Source organism: Vanacampus margaritifer, chromosome 7 (genome assembly GCF_051991255.1).
Source record: "Vanacampus margaritifer isolate UIUO_Vmar chromosome 7, RoL_Vmar_1.0, whole genome shotgun sequence".
Taxonomy (NCBI): domain Eukaryota; kingdom Metazoa; phylum Chordata; class Actinopteri; order Syngnathiformes; family Syngnathidae; genus Vanacampus; species Vanacampus margaritifer.
This window is the reverse complement of record NC_135438.1, coordinates 8,561,659-8,582,205: the sequence shown is the minus strand read 5'-3', so window position 1 is coordinate 8,582,205 and position 20,547 is coordinate 8,561,659. Positions and strand designations below refer to the sequence as shown.

The following is a 20,547-nucleotide window of genomic DNA, read 5'->3' as shown; positions in this document are numbered from 1 at the left end:
AGCAGCGATTCCATTCTCCTTTCCACCGGGAGTGACACAAAGCTGAGCTGACATCACATCAGTGCTACAGGCTAATCAGCTGTGCCGACCCGTTTGCAGCTCTTGAAGTTGATATTGCTGCCTTTCGTGGTGCCGCTCGTCTCCAGGCATAGTCGAGAGCTGTCAGAACAATTAAATTCGGCCTCACTAATCCGAATTTAGTAAAAGAAAAAGACCCCCCTATCGCTATTCCCTAGTCATGATTTTTCTCCATCTATTTATGATCATCAACCACAAAGTCCTCCATTTATAACTATCTAACCCCCTTATCTTGACTAGTTTTAGCGTCCTATCAAGCAGTTGTCCTGATACAAAAATAGCCTGTGAAGTTACAGAAATCAGCGTTAACACTTGTGCACATTCCTTGGTAAAGTGTCCTTCTCATAAATCCAAGGTAAGAATTTGCCAAAGCCCTCACAAAAACTGAAAAATTACATTACATTCCGTTTACATTCCCACCTTGGACTCCGCTGTAAACAGAATTCCAGATCTTTTGTCAGCCCAAAAACACGTAAACATTAAGCGACACCTGACTGGTGCACTTAACCCTGAAGAACCCACGGGGTCAAATTTGGCCCCTATAAATTCTTCTACTCAAATAACAAAGACCTTTTTTTTTATTTTATTTTTACAAATTTAACTTCAAAAGTCCAGAGTGCCACTTCTGACCCCTGCATGGGGCCATCTAGTGGATGAATATTGCACTTACATGAGCCAGAGTGGTGGTGACAAGATGGCTGTTTTGTTGAGCTGGAAATCAATCCAAACAAAACCATCTTCTCAGCAAACCATCAGATGGTAAAATATATATATTTTTTTGATAATCTATTTCATATCATGTTGCAGAATGCCTAGGAGTATGTTTTATATATATTTTTTGATAAATTAGCAACTCTGAGCTAGTTAAAAAAAAGGGTTAAAATTGAAAAAACATTTTGGTGTTCAGTGAACTTATAGCAGTGATTTAATGTATAATTTATAATTTTCCAAAGAAGAAAAGGGTTCTTGGGTTCTCCAGGGTTAAAGGCACCATTTCCATTGATTAGTTGCCGGCCAATCACAGGCGGGGGGTTACATCTGGATTACACGCCCCAGGATGCTGTTTGTTTTGGGTCATGAGACCAATCTTGGATGGACATCTCTCCAGAATGACCGGATAGACCTGAGATTCACATCACCCGATGTCAGATGTAGCAAGGCAGCCCTAAAACCGTAAAAGAGCCACTTTTATGTACAGTACCACAAGAATGTGCCACATTTGGGTCAAAACCCATTTTAGTTTTTTGTTCAAATAAGCCTGTCATGACCAGTCCCAACGTGGAACTGATCTTTGGAAGCCACACCCCACCACACTATGTACAGTGTACATAGCGTTGTTGTGGGTGCGTTGTGCACAAAGACAACATGTGGCAAGTTTGATGTTAGCTAGCTTTAAGTCTAAGAAAAGTGTGGGCGTTAGATTTAAAAACAACATACAATCACTTTAGCATTAGCAACACCTGACTGGTGCACTTTTTGATTCATTTCAAGTCTAGGCAAGTAGGCACGCTTTTCTATCTCTTCCTCCCCTTGTGCTTATTTGTCTCGTGTGTGTGCTTCCACCCCGTGACCCTCTTGGCGGGGCCTCATCCATCTCTCCTCCCTCTCTTCCTGTCCCCGTCATGCTCTCTCTTTGTTTAACCGGTGTTGCCTCGCTCGCCACAGTTCTGCTTGTCTGCCGGACAAACCGCAGCTTCCCAATGCCAGCAAAATCCTTTTTTTTCTGACAACTTACTATTTGTTTACATGTTTTAGAGAAGACATCATTTCTAAATTTTCCTGTAGTAAGTCAGGGGAATGTTAGTGTCAAATGCCTAGCCGTTCCCGTTTCCTCCTTGATTCGTCTCTTTCGGGAGGTCCTAGTTATTCCCTCTCGCCGCATTTACGCCTCGCAGTCATTTAGCTTGACATTTTGTGCAGGTTTGTTTTCTCCCCCACAGATTGCTTCTAAATGTCTTGCGTGGCAGTAGGGGACAATGGCTGCATACAAAAAAAAAAACTTGGTTTCATATTTTCATATTAGCCAAGTGGCTAGTCCTGCCAGAAACTGGAAAACAAACCGTTTACTTCCAGTTCCTGTAGCAGCGCATTTAGGCAACAAACTAGTTGGGTGTGAATTGATTGAGACACGACCGTCTACATAACTTCATTCATTCTCAGATGACACACACTAGACCCTGGAGTGGTTTCTGGTCCAGAATCCATCTTGGATCGGTCAACTGGCAATCACTGCTGATATATGTGGACAACCCAGCTGACACCTTTTGACTGGTTGCCGGTCAATTGCAGATGACTTGGATGGACTACAGCATAGGTGTCAAAGAAGTCCTGCTGGTTTTGGATGTTTCCGTTCTCCAACACAGCTGATATGCGATCAGCTCATCAGCAAGCCTGATGACGATCCTGCTGATTGGAATCAGCTTGTGTTGGAAGAGGGAAGCCTCCAAAAACCGGCAGGACAGCGGCCCTCCAGGACCGGAGTTTGACACCTATAGACTACACCAGGGGTGGCCAACTTCGGTCCTCGAGAGCCACTATCCAGCCTGTTTTCCATGTTTCTCTCCACTAACACACCTGATTCATGATCAGGATCGTTGTCAGGCTTCTGCAAAGCTTGCTGATGAGCTGATCATTAGAATCAGCTGCGCTGAAGGAGGAAGACATGGAAAACAGGCTGGATAGTGGCTCTCGAGGACCGAACTTGGCCACCCCTGGACTACAGCATAGGTATCAAACAGTCCTGTAGGTTTTGGATGTTTACGTTCTCCAACACAGCTGATATATGATCAGCTCATCAGCAAGCCTGATGACGATCCTGATGATTGGAATCAGCTTGTGTTGGAAGAGGGAAGCCTCCAAAAACCGGCAGGACTGCAGCCCTCCAGGACCGGAGTTTGACACCTATGGACTACACCAGGGGAGAGGATTGAACCCACAACCTCACGGATGGGAGATGACCATAACTACTACCCCCTTTGCTATTCATCCATCCATCCATTTTCTTTACCGCTTGTCCTCACAAGGGTCGCGGGGGTTGCTGGAGCCTATCCCAGCTGGCTTCGGGCAGTAAGCGGGGTACACCCTGAACTGGTTGCCAGCCAATCGCAGGGCACACAGAGACGAACAACCATACTCACAATCACACCTATGGACAATTTGGAGTGTCCAATCAACCTCCATGTATGTTTTTGGAATGTGGGAGGAAACCGGAGTACCCGGAGAAAACCCACGCAAGCACGGGGAGAACATGCAAACTCCACCCAGGAAGGCCGAAACCCGGACTCGATCTCACGTCCTCTGCACTGGGAGGCGGACGTGCTAACCAGTCCTTTGCTATTCAATACTAGCTCATTTAGGCAGACTCCTTCCATCCTATTTGACCAAGGTGGACTATCAGTCAATTACAGGACGTCACACGCAGACGAGAAGCATTCATTGAGCGGGATCTGATCTCACACATGCATGAAAGTCAGCCGAGCGAACCATTACATCGTCCGTGACCTCAATCCACTATCGACGATTGATGAATCATTCCCATGCCTCTTGCAGATGTATTTTCAAAATTTCAGTACTTGGAGTACTGGGCACACACCCTCTGTAATAACACAGAATTGGGTGGAGCTCAGTAGCCTTGCTGTACTCCTACAACCGTTCCTTCCCTGGTCTTAGCATGTACCATGTCTTAAGTGAATGGTTGTGATCACGCATAAGGAACAGGCCCCGTAGTGACACGCTATTTCACACGCATCTAACTTCACTTTTCCCATCACATCTTCTCAGTTCAGCCTGAGGCTTCGTTCCTCGCTGCTCAAACTGTCGAGTGGAATTAGCTCGGTGCTACTTCGCCGAGCGTTCCTTTAGTTCAACAAGCAGCCCAGGCTGAGTCATTTATGCCGTGAGCTGTCACCGTTTTTGGTAAGGGAACACCGGGTCGACAACCTGAGGGCGAAGGAGCTGACGTCTCTTCTTTCCATTGCTTGTAAAGTTCAAGTATACTGTAAGTTGAAAATTTGAGCCTGGGATTGATTTGTTTTGTCAAAGCATTTCTTGATGTTATTACATCACGCAGGTCACGGTGTACCTCATGTTATTCCATTTCTGGAAGCTGCTTCACCTGTTTGTTTTTTAAAGTCATTTTATGCCATAGAAATATAATGTTAATGGTAATAGAGTTAATCCTTTGCAGGATTGAAACCTTTAAATATGGTACAATTTGTTTTATCATTGTCAATTAGTTATACAAGGAAGTTAGAAGTTAAAACCATGTATTGAAACTGTTTGTTGTTATAATTCCCTCTTTGGTTTGTATTGTTCTGTTATCATTGATACTCTTGTGAACAAAACACAAAAGCTCACTGAACACGACAAAAAATGTGGCACTGATGCTGAGCTGCATTTTTTTTCCTGAATTATTTTTCTTACTCAATTCCGTATCATACTGTATATTCTGTTAAGTTTTAGGACATATCAGATTACAGTTACTGTACACATAGTCTGACACACACAGTAAATACAGGTATGCTAAATATACACACAAGTAGGGGGGGCGGCATGGCTCAGTGGTAGAGTGGTTGTCTCCCAAACCAGAGGTTGTGGGTTTGTGATCATGTCGAAGTGTCCTTGAGCAAGATACTGAACCCCCCAGTTGCTCCTGCGCCATCAGTAGGTGGATGCGAAGTCAGCGTGAAGCGCTTTGAGTGCCTTAATACAGTAGGTGGAAAAGCGCTACACAAGTCAAAGACCATTAACCAAGTATGTGTAAAATCGATGTATGAAATTAGACAAAGAATTGACCAGTCAATCACAGCGGATTTGGGAGGATACTACCAGTCAGTGACAGCTGCGTGGGATGGACAACACAGTATATAATTGCCGATCAATCTCAGATGATCTGTCCTCGTGTGGGCGTGGCCTAAGATGTTAGATTAAGTGGACCCAGTGGCGTCAATTACTCAACTCGATTATTCATGGATATCCACAACCTTCTGCAGGGGTTAATAAATGTGAAGGGCTGCAAGCATTCATCCCAACTTTACTCTCTGGCGTTGATCCAATACTTGGAAAACACATCCTTCCCTTGTTTCTACCTTCAAGATTGTATGAAAGGAAAAAAAGGGATGTCCGATATAGACAAATTTCAGATGCAAGTGTTGACATCCCACGACCTCAGTGCCATGGATCTCCAAAATGATTTACGAAAACCTTGGACAGGGAGGAAATGTTCTTGATGTATGGAGTGTCCGTCGCCCTTTTCTCTCTCTCTGCTGACAGCGGCGGCGAAGTTTGCAGAGGAAACAGGAAAGGCCTGAGTCGCTTGGTGTTGGGACGGATATCCTCTTCAGAAGCCGTGACCCCTCCCCTCTCACTTAACTCTCCCTCTCTTTATCTCTTTTTATCGGGTTTCCCCACCTCCAAACAAGCCGCATTTTGTCCACATTTGGGCTCAGGAAGGCACCGGAGTAGGCTTGTGTTCTTATGTGGTTTTCGGATCATCAAACCTGAGCAAACTATGTGTTGGCATGGCGACGAGGATGATGGGGACAGCTCGGAGGTGATGTTTTGCCAGCTTGTTTGTTTGCTTTGTGTGTTCCTGTAATGGCAAGTAGTGTTAGGACTCGCTGTGATTAACGCTCGGGGTGTTCCTGATGGAGTGTCTGGGTACGAGCAGACACAGTCCAGTTGGGACTTTGAACATGAACAAGCGTCGCTTGCTCACAGGGATTGTTTTGTGACATTTTTCACAAGACGATCGTAGCTCGCCTGGTCATGTAGACAACGTAAGATGCGATCTTTACCATCATATGGTCATAGAAAGCGGTTCCAAATAATAGTGACGGAAGTGAATCACATCTTTAATTGATATGCTTGATCACCAGCCAGGATACCTCTAATAGTGTGTTGCCATTAGCATTAGCATAGCATCAGCGCTGATGTAAATGTTAAGAGTTGCGTGATGTGCTTGCACAAACCTAGGAGACAATGTTAGTTAGTTTTTAGCATACCACGTTTCCTTCTATAATCGTTATTTATTTAACTCCAGGTGTCTATTTGTGGGTATGAGTAGAAAAGTTTGTTGGCTGGTTAACAGAGAATTATTACTTTTCAAGTCATACAATGTAAATATTATGCGTAGTTGCTTTCTTTACATTTGTGTATCTTTTTTTATTATCAGTTCCTTTAAGTTACCTACACACGGTGAATACCAAATCAGGGTGTAGCGTACCAGACCGAATTGCACCACTTGGTTGACACATTGCTATTAGCAATATAACAGTGTAGAAAGCGCTATATGTTTTTTTTCCCTCTAGGGGAAAAGGCAAGGCAACGATTTGAGGGAAGGTGTTTATTATTTTGAGTGGATAATGTAACCAGTAGAGCGGAGGCTACTATTTCAGGAAATACAGTTGACGCTCAACGATTTGGCTTATTTAACTTATTACGTCGTTGTCGGGGGAAAAAAATATTACCACCATGGTAATAGTCCGGGAGCAAAAAAACACCACTGTTTAATTGATATTTTGGCTTTAAACGCAGACTGAGTGGTTCTACTTATCTGCATTCCTTTTCTCTTGACTTTTCATTTGTAATCTTTTCCTCTAAAATCCCCATCATTATCTCTCCCTTTACATCTCCTTCCATTACACATCGCTGTATCCTGCCCGCCATCTTTTCCTCTTCTGGCCAGCTCACCATCGACACCTCGCGTTACCAAAGTGGGAGCAAATGTCATCTTCTTTTATTTTTATGATCGTACTCACGTTTACATTTCTGCTCTCCTTCCCTCCAGAGTGACCCGGGTGGGCTGTCGGTACTGGAGCAACTGGGCCTGGACCAGAACTCAGACTTCTCTGACTCTAGCGTGCAGCAGCTCCTGGACGAGCAGCGAGAGAGGATTCGCCGGGAGATTCGCAAGGAGTTGAAGATTAAAGAAGGAGCCGAGAACCTGCGCAGGGCCACCACGGACAAGAGGAATGCTCAACAGGTTAGATCTCTCACCGTGAGCCCAAAAGTCATCTTCATGAAAATTCAGACTTTTTTTTATGGAATACACACACACAGCAAATCGGTCAGTTTTAAATTTCCAGTGTTCGAACTAATTTTGTTATTTTAACACTTTTAGGATAAAAGGTTACACTGTCAGAGTAAATTTCCTTTAGTTTTAAATTGACCACACCATCATTTCAGGTGAAGGAGAAAATTCAAAATTTTCAGCGTGCTGTCGACATTTCAATAGCGATACATCTAGTTGTTGTTGTTGTATTTGGGTCATAGTGTCTCAGTGGTAGAGTGGTCGTCTCGTGGGTTCGATCCTAGGCCAGTGTGACTTTGTCAAAGTATCCTTGAGCAAGATACTGAACCCCCAAGTTACTCCTGATACCGTGTCATCAGTAGTCAAAAAGCGCTTTGAGGGCCTGGTTAGGAGGAAAAACACTACATAAATGAAGTACCATTTACAAGAGAAAAGTGTAGTTTGAGTTAATTTTTTAAAACTGACACTAGTGCAATACACTCATAAGTGACACGTTCCCAAACACAAATTTAGAGAATGACGCGCGTTCTATTTGTGACATCGAGTCTATTTGAGGTACAAACACTGAGGAAATGTGGTCATTACCACTGCTGGAATGAAAAATGCTTGTAGTCCAGACAGAGGGGCAGATTCCAACCCTGCGAGGCCAGGCATTTCCCTTAACACATTTGTTTCAAGAAAATTGTGACATAACTTTTTTTTTTTTTTTTGCTCTCCTTTTTTATTTTCTATTAAAAATTTTTTTTTTTTATATATATATATATATATATTTTTTTTTTTGTAAGTGCGTGTGTGTGTGTGTGTGTGTGTGTGTGTGTGCGTGCGTGCGTGCGTGCGTGTGTGTGTGTGCGTGCGTGCGAGCGTGTGTGTATTCATCAGTTCACCTAAAACCTATTAAAAAAAATCCCATACTAATAATATAATATAATATAATAATAAATTGCCAAATGCAGAAACATCAATGTAAGTTATCACGATGTGGTGGCTCTCGCTAACAGGCAGAATTAAGTTACCAGAATTAGGTTAAAAAATTCTATATACGTAGACCATGTTTCTATAAATTTTGGTATTTGTTTTTTATTTGAGGCAGATATTTTTTCCATTAAAATGTGATTTATGAGGAGGTTAGACCATTGGTCGATATTCAGAGTTTGTTTATTTTTCCAGTTAACAAGAATTGTTTTTTTTTTGCGATAGTAAGGGCTACAAGTGTAGATTGAAATTGTTTATGTGGTAAGTCAGTTGTTGTTAGGTCACCTAGCAAACACAAATTGTGACATAACTGACACAAGTCTTGGTTGCATTCTACAGGTGGACAGCCAGCTCAGAAGCTCTAATCGCAGGCTCGATAACCTTCACGCCCAGCTCCAAGAACTCGACGCTCACATTGTGGTGAAAGGAGGAGATGAGAATAAAGGTAGGCCGTTTGCATGAATACTCCGTTTGCATCATTTCCAACCTTTCTCTTGTCCCAGATGAATGTCCTCAGTCTCCCGGGGCGGAGAGCAGAACATCAGCCCACAAGGAACGCATCGCTGCCCTGGAGAGGCAGCTCAACATCGAGCTCAAAGTCAAGCAAGGGGTCGAGAACATGATCCCCATCTACGCCAACGGATCCACCAAGGTTCTTTACTAAATATTGTTCAGTCATCGTTTACTGTGGATGTAGGTACACAAAAATGGTTGTTTTCAACCTCTCTCCCACAAATAAGCTGCAACTGAAACTACAACACCTCCCCCAAATGCTTCATACTGGAGTTGACCTTCTTGGTTCACAACCTTGCAACCTGCTGACTCATACACTGGAATAGTAATCACTATCAGACAATGCACAGAACCGCTATCCTCTCACGCTCTCACCACATTGTTTCCCTGATTCTGTCATCTCTATTTTTACTGAGAGCAGGAACGATTCAATGTAAAGGTATGTCGATTTGTTTTGACCTTTCTGGTTGCGCCATCAGGACAAGAAGATGCTGCAGACGGCCCAGCAGATGCTGCAGGACAGTAAAACCAAAATTGACATCATCCGCATGCAAATCCGCAAAGCCGTGCAGGCCACCGAGCACAATGACGACGCACAGGGTAGGCGCAGGTTACCTCTGCCGAGGATGCTTGTTCGGTAGCGAATAGCAGTACACGGAAAATGTTCAAGCGACTACCACAAAACCTTGTGGAGGGGTAGGATGAAGACGAAGCTATTAGACAAGTAATGGGGAACAGAGAATGTACGCTAACATGTGTTCGATATAGCTAGTTCAGAGGTTTTGTACTTGATGTCCCCTGATGGGAGGGATCAATGCCATTTCAGGCCAAGTGACTGACTTTGTGTCAGGCAATAAGTGCTGTGGACAATACCTAGCCCGCTAATGGGATGAAAATGGCAAATTAATGACTTTGATGTGGCGCTCGACCTAGGATGGCCTACAGCAGAGGTGGGCATCGAGGGCCGGAGTCCTGCAGGTTTTGCATGTTGCCCTTCTTCAACACAGCTGATATATGATCAGCTCATCAGCAAGCTCTGCATAAGCCTGATAACGATACTGCTGATTGGAATCAGCTTGTGTTGGAAGTGAGAAACCTCTAAAACCTGCAGGACTCCGGCCCTCGAGGACCGAGATTGCCCACCTCTGGCCTACAGGAATTGAAAAAAGGGAACAAAATATGGATAACCTTTTCTATTTCATTTAAACCAGCTTTAATTCTTCTGTCAAAACTTTTCTACAAGAAGGGTTATGAGGTGACGTTAGACCTAAGAGGGGGGGTCCTTGTGGTTCACAGTCTCTGTTTTAGTTCATCCTAAAGGTTTTGATGGGCTTCCTCCTGTTCACGCTCATCCAAGTATTCCTTTATGGACTGTGGAAACTGAAAAGGGGGCATTCTTAAAATTATTATTATTTTTTAAACATTTCCACGACGCATCCATGCATTAATTGAGGCATGAAATGTGACCCAATACTTGTGTCCATATTGTTGGCTCTTTTCAGTGTTTTTTTGCTCCAGTGCCCCCCCTACAGACCTGACGTGAATAAGGGAAATGCTCCTTTCCTTCATACAAGCCAGTGTAGAATTCAAATAATTGTGATGTTGTTATTTCAAAGGGAAATTGCTTAATGCAATTTATTATACAACATCCTCTCCATCATGTGGAAAATCATCCATTTTCTTTCATGTCTTGTGAACAAGCTAGATTTTCTCTCTTAATATGATGTCGTTATCCAGAATCATGAGCCTTCTGACGTCAGAGCTCCCATTTTTTTTCCACCCTGTGCTCCCACATAGACGGTCTCAAGTTATTCTGGTTCATTTAAAGCATACACACATGCAGCAGACACACAGGGGAGTGGGTTGTGTGTCTTGTGTACACAGACAGTCTCCAGGCACCACACCCCCCTGGAGGGGTCATCTAGCGGAGTCCATGCTCAAGGCAGAACACCTTATTAGGAGATAAAGCACCCATAAGCCACCTCCACTCCCACCGCTCATATTAACCCTCCTGTCGCCCTCACGTTTTCCCTACGGTATTTTCAAGCGCTCACAAATCATAGACATTTTTAACACTGTTATTTTCGTATCTATGTTCAACAGCTGGCCAAAGTCAATCGTTTCGGGTTGTGTTTATCTTATCCTCTTCATCTTCTACCTCACTGGGAACACATTGCCCACTTTGAGAGGCCACGTCTAAGATGACTACTCAGATGTGGAAAGTTAAAATCTGGCTTCAAAGAGCGATGCGTTAATTATTGATCGAAGGATGTGATTGCTATGGTGAATGACAAGTGTGTAGTTAACACATTGCAAACAAGCCTCTAGCCTCTGCTCGGGGTTTTTCCTCTTCTGTGTGCTTAATCTGTGACACTTATTATAGATGTTATCACTTAGCTGTGCTTCTCGTTAAAATTGTTATCGAACGAGCAAACTAGGGCAATGCTGCCTCAGCATTAACTGCGGCCAGGCTAGACACAATCTCAATCAAATGGAGCGGATTGTACTGTAAGTGTAACGTGATGTCTCTCATTGCAAGGTAACCACGACATGTGTGGGGTGGAGCTGCGCATCGAGGAGCTGAGGCATCACTACAGGGTGGAACATGCTGTTGCTGAGGGGGCCAAAAACGTGCTAAGGCTTCTCGGGGCCAGTAAAGTTCAGGACAAGAAAGCCCTTTCGGAGGTAAGCTTGGTGTTTTTATATGGCCTCTAAAGTAGAAATCTTTATTTCTGGCCAAAAATGGAAATGTAATGCAAGTCTGACTTAACTACTGTGTTAGCGTAGGTTATGTTGACTGTGGTTCAATTTGCTTTCTTTTTTTTACCAATTAGGTACAATTTTATAATTTCTCTCATGGACTGCAGCACAGTAGTTGGTAATCACTAGCCTAGCATTACACTAGATTTTTGGCATTTGAGCGTAATACCCCTCTAGAAATAATAAAATATTACAATGTTTTACTCCACATTCCCCACCGCTTTGTTTTTTTGCCACCCTCGGTCTTGTCTTGGGCTAGTCAATTATGGGGGAAAAAATTATAGTCACCATTATTTTCATTCATATTGAACATTTGTAATTAAGATTAATAAGCCTTCATTCATTGATTTGAAAACTTTGCATTTATTCAAATACCAAAAGTGAACTTTAAATATACAATAACTTAAAAAAACAAACACAAAATAAATTATCAACAAATACAATAATAATCTATTAACTAATTTGCTCCCCAAAACGTATAAATATGTTCTATTTTAAATGTTTTAATTGTCCCAAAGACGTATTTATACGTTTTTGTTGCATACAGAAGGCTTTGATGCAGCCTCTGAACTGCAGAGAACGGGTGAAGCAATGGTAGTAATGACAAAAAGATGGACAGCAGGTGGCAGCAGAGTATAAGAAACAAACAAGCTAATTTCCCCACAGTTCTAAATACAATTTTGAATAATGACGAAACGGAGCAAAATTCTAATGCTAATTGCTGCAAAAAGGAAACAGATAGAAATATACATTTGCCCCCCGATGAAAGAAGAGACTCTATTCTTTCTTTGGTAGGTTCCATGTTTTTATAGCAATACAACACTATATAGCAATATTCTGTGGGCCTCGCAAAATCCAGTAAAACAACCGGGAGCGAAGGGGGTTGCTTCAGTGAAAATGGCTGGGAGGGAATGAGTTAAAATAATAGCAATAGAGAAATACTTGGTGTTCCTTTTGTGCACACCTTGGCCTCTTAGGGGCATTGTGGTGTGGCGCTTGCATGGTGATAAATTAAAGAGTAGAGGAGGAAATTGATGCTTTAAATATAATAATATAACGTTATTTTCACTGATTGGTTTATATGCCTGTGAATAACTTCTCATGCTAATTTATGCTAGCCTGTCAATGGATTTTTCCATGGACTTCTAGCAATAAGATGGCGATATTTCCAAAACAGAACTGTGTGTTGTATTTAAATACACTGTGTGAATTTTTTGTTGTTGTGTGTTCAGTTTTGCAGTAAAATCCAACTAAAAAGTAAAACAAATTCAGAATATTCACCCAACATACCTTGCGTCTCCTGTGTGCACAGGCACAGTCTCGCCTCAGCGAGGCCTCTCAGCGCTTGGACCTGCTCAGGGATTCTCTGGACCACCGTCTGGCCGAGCTGCCTGAGGACCACCCCAAGGCCAACGTCATCAAAGAGGAGCTGGTTCTGTCCTCCTCACCGGCCTTCAGCTCTCGCCACGGCGCCCCCTACGTACACAACCAGTACAGCACCCTCAACAAGCCCTCGCCTCTCACTGGTAAACGACCATCATAAAACTCATACCTACAGGGATGTGATTTTTCCGCTAATTCGCGGAATTCCGCTTTTTTTTTATCTCCCCCCCAAAAAGAAAAAATCCGATTTTTTTTTTTTTTTTTTTTGTTTTTGTATTTCATTGTGTATGCACATGACTCCGACAGATAACATCTTCTGCTATAATAGACATTTGTGGTATGCTCTAATATGAGTTACTTTTCATTTGGTCATGATACAATTATTTGTTCATGAAATTTGAACTCTTCAACATTATTTATGTGTTAACTTAGTAATCACATTAGTTAGATATGATGATATTCTCAGTGATAGTTTTTAAAAGCAAAGGCAGTCCAATGTTTTTGAATGTGACTGATTTTGAGTTGACTAAAACTGCCATTTTATATGGGATAGTTCAATATAAATTGAAAATTTATGCTGTTGTTTTGTCTATTTCTTTGTCATGTGAGTGCATTGAAAGTACTTAAAAACACGGAAAACCCATGAGCGAGTGCCAGCGGCCCCCAGACCCCCGGCTAAATTTTCAGATAATTTCACTTTGGTCAAATCACATCCCTGTACCTACCAGTAGCAAGATCTTACTTTAAAACGGGTTCGACTGTGTGCTCAGGTACTTTGCAGGTGCAGCTGCTGGGCTGCGTGGGGTTGTTGGAGGTGGTCCCTGGGCGCAATAAGGGGACTGCTGTCATGTTGCCCTGTTATAGCCCCGGAGATACACGATCTTTCATGAGGGGTAACAAGGGACTCTACGGCCGGACTGGTTCAGTCAGCGGGAAGACGCCGAGCAAGACAGAGGAGCTCTCGTGTAAGTACAGTTTGTGCGAAGTCTCTATGTGAAATGTTCCCCGATGACCTTTATTAAGACAAGACATCAATTTTACTTTAGAATACCTGAATAGTACCAAAATGATGATGATCTTGTCTCAATTTATTTAGAAAAATTTACATACTACGTGTCAATTCTGGGTCTCATACACACACACACACAAACGTACCTTCTCTCATCTTTTTTTATTTAATTTATTTATTTTACTAAAAAAAAAAAATAATAATAATAAGTATCTTCTGCCATCTATTGTAAAAGCATTTAATTGTTCTGCTTTTCACTATACATCGCTGGCATAGCTAGATGAGATGTTTGCAACTTAAAAAAAAGAAATCATTTCCCACATCACCCCTGATGATCTCTCATGACACATTGTGTCCGGGCTTGACTTAATACTTTAATTGGTTCCATGACCAAGCTCATCACAAACTCCATTCATAGATCATATTGAAATTAATTAAAATTCCATTCATCTATTCCAGCATCCAAAAACCACCACAATTTTTATTTAAATAATTGTCAAGGTAGCTTTGTAACATGAAAAACGGTAAATGCCTGTTCCTGCACATTGCCACTAAAGCTGTTCATAATATATCAAGTTCACGAATACTAGACGTTGCAACCGGGCAACATTCATTTCCGGTCTATGATTGTGAGACAGGAAATCCTCACTTTAGGTTGCCAGTCTTCTCACATCAGAGGTTTCGCAACACCTTTGCTTTCCACAGATACTTCTATCATTCATTTTTTAGTATACATGCAAAATAACAGCCAAAATGTGTTTTAATCTGTGACATTTTTACATAAAAAGAAGTGCAATACATACATCCAACAAATTGGGATTTGTTAGCAATTAGTAGCGTATCGTTTTTTTCCTGTCTGTGAACCTCAATAGCATGAATCAAGTGACCCAATGATAATAATAAAAAAGGCAGAATATGCGAGATGTGCTAATACTTGTGCGGTTATCGTGTTCAGCATCATATGTAGTCATGTCACCGACCTGTGTGCTAAATCTGCTGTCCGGGGTCTGTGCAGCCGAGGTTAGCGCCGTGCTTAAGCTGGATAACACAGTGGTGGGTCAGACAGCTTGGAAGACTGTCGGGGAGCAGGCGTGGGACCAGACCTTCACTGTGGAGCTGGAGAGGGTCAGTCACACAAAAGTATTCATATATTCATGCATATTGTAGCTTAGCATACCAATTATTAGGGCCCGACCAATATGTTTTTTTTTTATTTAGGTTGATTGAGATATTTGGCAGCCGTAATTATCATGATCTTAAAACGATGCGATTTTTTTTTTTTGCATATTGTAGTCAAGGGAGATGGAGATTGCTGTGTACTGGAAGGACTACCGCTCACTGTGTGCTGTGAAGTACCTGAAGCTGGAAGAGTTCCTGGACAACCAGAAGCACACGGTTAAGCTCGAGCTGGAACCTCAAGGCCTGCTATTAGCTGAGGTATCACACGTACATGATGCATTCAACTGAAAGGGGAAGTCAACCCCAAAATAATTTCTTGACAATATGTTCTATGCAGCCCCACTAGTCTAAATACGGCATTTTGGTTAACATTGCGTTAGTAAAATATGAGTTAAGCAGCAAAAGCCAGCCGTTTTTATCAATACCAGAAGGCGGCCATTTTGCCGCTTGCTGTCGAGTGAAAATGACATCACAGTTGCTCGGGTCTCGGGTAAACAAGCAATCGCAGCTCAGCTTCATAAAACAGGTGAGCTGTGATTGGTCGTTGCCTGAGCCCTGAGCAACTGTGATGTCATCTTCAGTCGACAGTAAGTGGCAAAATGGCCGCCCCCTGGGATGGGAAAAAAACGGCTGGATTTTGCGACATAGCTCATATTCCACAAATGTAATATTGATCAGAATGTCATGTTTAGACTAGTGAGGTCACATATAACATATAATTGTCAAAAATGTTTAAGGTGGACTTCCCTGTAAGTGAAAATAATGTCTTTTAAATTTGGCACACCACACACATCCTGCCAAATTCACTCTGTAATTCTGAAACTGTGCCCAGCTTCCTTTTTTTTTTTTTTTTGCCTAAAAATCCTCACTATTTAAAAATATATCTGCTTTAAGCCTCCAGTGGCTAGAATATATCCGGCTGGGCTTTCCACACTGCAACGAGAGGCGCTAGCCAAAATGTTGAAGTAACCACTAAAGCAAACATTTATTATATATTTTTGTGTTTTGACTAGAATGAAAGCCAGAGGCACACATATAAAATGCCGCATCAGTCACATACACCTGCGTTTATCATTGTGCTCGCTTTCCAGGTGACATTCTTCAACCCGGTTATTGAGCGAGTCCCTCGCCTCCAAAGACAGAAGAAAGTCTTCTCCAAGCAGCAAGGTGATAACATCTGTTATCTAATCATCTATCTCTTTGAATTTAAGAGTTTGCTAGATTGGTGATGACAGATAGGCACTCAATCATACAGTAGTTTATTTAATTTAGCTAATGCCAACATTTACAGTATTTATTAATGTGACAGATGTCACATGCCACTCGGGGGACACTTAATTAGGTACACTTGCATGATGGAAAGAGGTCCAATGCAAGAGTTGTTTTGTAAAGTTTTGATTATTGTAAGAGACATCTTTTTGAACAAATCAATTAATAACCGCAAAAGGAATGGGCTGAAGCACCAGGTTTATTATTGCCTACCCTATATAGTCCAATGGGATTTACATTTAATTAATTAATTACGTTTTCATTTTTTCTTGAACCCCAACACAGAATTACACATCAACACATCAAGTCCATTCCGCAATTTTACACCCAAAACTGAACCACATCTGTATTTTATGTTGCCGTGTGTGTGTTCTTTGTTTCTATTTCCAGGCAAGGCGTTCCTTCGAGCTCGCCAAATGAACGTCGACATCGGGACGTGGGTGAGGCTTCTCCGAAACGCCATTCCCACCGTCAACAACTCGGGAACGTACAGTCCCAGCGCACACAACCTGACGCTCAATTCTGGGTGAGACGTACAGCACTGGCACGCGGCTGCCACTCATCTTCCATGTACCCGTCAGCAACCCTCGAACCTTTTTTCCTCTTTTTGTTGGAAGCGTCCGCCCCACGTCTAACCTTTCCTCTTGTGTTTGTCTTCTCTCTGCTCATTTGTGCGTCTCCTGCGTGTTGCGCTCTGCTGTGTCCCGTTGGGCGCTTTCAGGGAGATCTCCGTGGAGAAGCTAAGTCTGGATAGCGACTCGCCGATAAAGGGAGATTACAAGCGAGATGCGGAAGTGCACACTCCGGTGAGACAGACAGACCGAGGGGGGATGTTGGGGAGGTGTGTGTGTGTGTCTGGTGTGGGTAGGTCCACACAATGTAATAACGTGGGATCAGTCAAATCTGTTCAGCATGAAGTCTTATTTACACAGCTCATAATAGACAACTTGAGTCATCAAATTCACGTCCTCATAAATGCGTGCAATGGATTTATTAAAGTGTACCACTGTCTGTCACCAGCAGAGGCACTGTTATTAAACGCTCAATTTATAGGACGTCTATAGGACAACAATGCCATCACTTTTGCTTTGCCCAGGGATGCCAAATTCATTTTAGTTTAGAGGCCACATTCACTACAATTTTAAAGTGAGCCCATCCACTCTACATATTCTTGGCCTAAACTCGAAATAATCTCTAATAATGAATTTTTATTTTTTCTCATTAAATGTATGTGCCAATGGGTGAATGTGCTAAAATCATTTGAGCAATCTGAAAATTTCTCAATGAAAGTGAGTGCATTTTCATCTATAATTTGAATCAGTTTGTCATTTACACATGTGCAACTTTTTACAGATCACTGGCTATATATAAGTACCTTTTACATAAAAGCTTGTTAAAGGTATACTTGACTCATTGAGCCATTTTCAGCATTAAAAAGTTACTAATTTGTCCAGAATGAATTTGATAACGTCATTATGTTTCATGTACAATTAATACCAAACTAATTGCTGTCGACTAAAGATGACATCACCTGTGCTGAGGAAGTAGGTCACGATCAATCATGGCTTAGTTTACTGACCAAACCCAGAAAACAGGTGAGCCATGATTGGCCGTTACCTCAATCGACAGCAAGTGTAAAAAATTTTTTTTTAAAGGTTTTAATTGTACATGAAAAATAATGAAGTTATCAAATTTATTCTGGACAAAATTATAACTTTTTACTGCTGAAAATGGCTCAATGAGTCAAGTCAAGATTTAGAAATAATTTTAAATGTTACCAAAATGTCTACTTCCCTCTTGAAATCTTGACACCGTAGAAACTATACAGAAAGAGGGTGCATTAATCTCCTTGCCTTGTAAATGTACACATCAAAATGATTAAATTCAGAAATATCATATAGCGTCAGTGCGCCCTCCAGTGGACAAAATTAGCAACAACGGGTAACAGTTTGATTGAAAACTTGCAGTTACCGGGCTCGACTCATGGGTAGTTTTACAATAAACTGACCGATTAATTGCGAAGTCAAATCCCTGTCTCTTAGCAACATCATCTTTAAAAGTATTATATGAGCTTTGAGTCACTGATTAAGCATATACATTAATGTCATGTAAAAGTAAGTAATGAAGCCCATTATTTTGATTGAAATAAGCTGTTACAGGGGCAGACCGGTTTACTAGCGGTTAATTCAAGGTGTCAAATCTCAACTCGGGTCCTCTTGTGTGGAGCTTACATGCTTGTGTGGGTTATCCTCCTTCATCCCCAAAACACACTTACATTATTAAGTATCCATAGGTGTGAATGTGAGTGTGAATGGTAGATGACAGATCAGATTTTTTTGCAAAACAACCCACTGCCTTGAAAAAGTGCCTCAGCAGTCCACGTTTGTGTGTCGCACGCCACAACATCGTGTTTCCGTGTCTTTTTACGTCCGCCCGTGTGTTCTTCTCCTTCATTCCTCTCGCGTTCCCTGCCAGGACCGGCCGGCAATCATCGAGCCCTTTACCCCCCCAGACCTCACCCCCGAGTGCCACGTCCGATCCCCGTCTGTCAGCAGGTACGCGCTTGCATGCCGGAATGTGTTATACAATATGTCACACGCCGACTGGTTACTTCCGTGTACTGAAGTCATGTAACGAAGCATCCGTTGTGTTTCCGTGTGTTATTTCAAGTAATGGATATAAATGAGTGTTGTGTCAAACCTTCCATTGTGTCGCCAGTAAGCAGAAGAAAGGCCCTCTGTCTCTCCAAGATTTCAGGCTGATAGCCGTGTTGGGACGAGGCCATTTTGGGAAGGTACACCGACTTGCGGACTTCGGCCTCAACTGTCGCTATCACTTGAATTAAAAAAAATGCTGTGCACGTGCGTCTACAGGTGCTGTTGTCGGAGTACAAGAAGACGGGCACCATGTTTGCCATCAAAGCTCTGAAGAAAGGCGATATTATAGCACGCGATGAGGTTGAAAGGTGTGTTTATGTTTCTTTGTAATTCGCTGACACTTTTCAAGAAATAAGCAGATTTATATGGTTTGTAGGCAGGCATCAGAGAAAAACACATTTCTGTCTCCTTTTTTTCCGCTCCCTTATCCTCCTGATCCAGTCTGATGTGTGAGAAGCGCATCTTCGAGACGGTCAACATGTCGCAACATCCCTTCCTGGTCAACCTGTTTGCGTGCTTCCAGACCGCAGAGCACGTGTGTTTTGTCATGGAGTACACGGCGGGAGGTGACCTGATGATGCACATCCACACCGACGTCTTCACCGAACCTCGAGCCGTGTACGTAACTGCAAATATTACACTCAAGTGCATGAGAGTAATCATGCGTCTTTTGTTGAATTTCAGGTTTTATGCTGCCTGCGTGGTTCTCGGACTTCAGTTTTTGCATGAGCATAAGATTGTGTACAGGTGAGTGGAACCCACAAATAATGACGCACTGTATCACGTTAGAAAATGCGGTTCTTAATTTCGTGAATAATGATAATCTGACTTTTAGCTCACATGTTCTGTTGTAGAGATTTGAAGCTGGACAACCTGCTGCTGGACACGGACGGCTACGTGAAGATCGCCGACTTTGGCCTGTGTAAAGAAGGTGAATATTGATCGGTTCCCGATGTTGGATCTGGGTCACATGATGCTTTACTTCTGTCTCGTAGGCATGGGTTACGGGGACCGCACCAGCACTTTCTGTGGGACGCCGGAGTTTTTGGCCCCCGAGGTCCTGACAGATACATCCTACACCAGGGCAGTGGATTGGTGGGGACTGGGGGTCCTCATCTATGAGATGTTGGTGGGAGAGGTGAGTCTAAGTCTAATTGAAGTCCATGAATAATCTGTCTTCCATTTTCATTCATGGTTCATTCGCCTTTATTTTGACTAAAATATTTGTGAATACCAAATCAGATTTTTTTGTAATACATATTCATTTATTGCTTCTGATTGCTCTAAAAATACATTGGAGGAGGGACCTTTAAAAAATACGATTGTTCATAATCTTTGCGACATCATCATCATGACATCATGATATGAACCTGATCATTCCACCCTGTGTTGTGTGCTTGTAGTCACCATTCCCAGGGGACGACGAAGAGGAGGTGTTTGACAGCATCGTAAATGACGAAGTCCGCTACCCACGCTTCCTCTCAACCGAAGCAATCGGTATCATGAGACGGGTGCGAATACACTCAACACAGCAATGTGACAAAGCCACTCATCAGTGATCACATATAAACCTCCACTGTGCATGTGTGAACATAAACAGCTGCTAAGGAGGAACCCAGAGAGGCGGCTGGGCTCGGGTGAGAAGGATGCAGAGGAAGTGAAGAAGCAGCCTTTCTTCAGGGTAAGAAGGTTCTATT

The 20,547-nt window shown here is 42.5% G+C and overlaps 1 protein-coding gene across 2 annotated transcripts in view; it reads left to right on the top strand.

Moving 5' to 3' along the window:
• Positions 1-20,547, top strand: part of pkn1a (protein kinase N1a) — a 35,768-nt gene that overhangs the window by 13,706 nt on the left and 1,515 nt on the right. Inside the window, exons 1-22 of one of the 2 annotated variants that reach the window (XM_077571258.1) lie at positions 5,539-5,629; positions 6,866-7,060; positions 8,420-8,525; positions 8,584-8,732; positions 9,073-9,193; positions 11,133-11,278; positions 12,666-12,879; positions 13,507-13,701; positions 14,761-14,870; positions 15,039-15,182; positions 16,016-16,091; positions 16,584-16,719; positions 16,915-16,999; positions 18,669-18,748; positions 18,912-18,987; positions 19,067-19,158; positions 19,292-19,468; positions 19,535-19,597; positions 19,705-19,781; positions 19,846-19,988; positions 20,254-20,361; positions 20,451-20,531. In XM_077571258.1, coding sequence (XP_077427384.1) covers positions 5,588-5,629; positions 6,866-7,060; positions 8,420-8,525; positions 8,584-8,732; positions 9,073-9,193; positions 11,133-11,278; positions 12,666-12,879; positions 13,507-13,701; positions 14,761-14,870; positions 15,039-15,182; positions 16,016-16,091; positions 16,584-16,719; positions 16,915-16,999; positions 18,669-18,748; positions 18,912-18,987; positions 19,067-19,158; positions 19,292-19,468; positions 19,535-19,597; positions 19,705-19,781; positions 19,846-19,988; positions 20,254-20,361; positions 20,451-20,531 — 2,616 coding nt within the window. In that variant the 5' untranslated portion in view covers positions 5,539-5,587. Of the gene's footprint in view, positions 1-5,538; positions 5,630-6,865; positions 7,061-8,419; positions 8,526-8,583; positions 8,733-9,072; positions 9,194-11,132; positions 11,279-12,665; positions 12,880-13,506; positions 13,702-14,760; positions 14,871-15,038; positions 15,183-16,015; positions 16,092-16,583; positions 16,720-16,914; positions 17,000-18,668; positions 18,749-18,911; positions 18,988-19,066; positions 19,159-19,291; positions 19,469-19,534; positions 19,598-19,704; positions 19,782-19,845; positions 19,989-20,253; positions 20,362-20,450; positions 20,532-20,547 lie in introns of those variants that run through there. The other variant, XM_077571259.1, reaches the window with a different exon arrangement.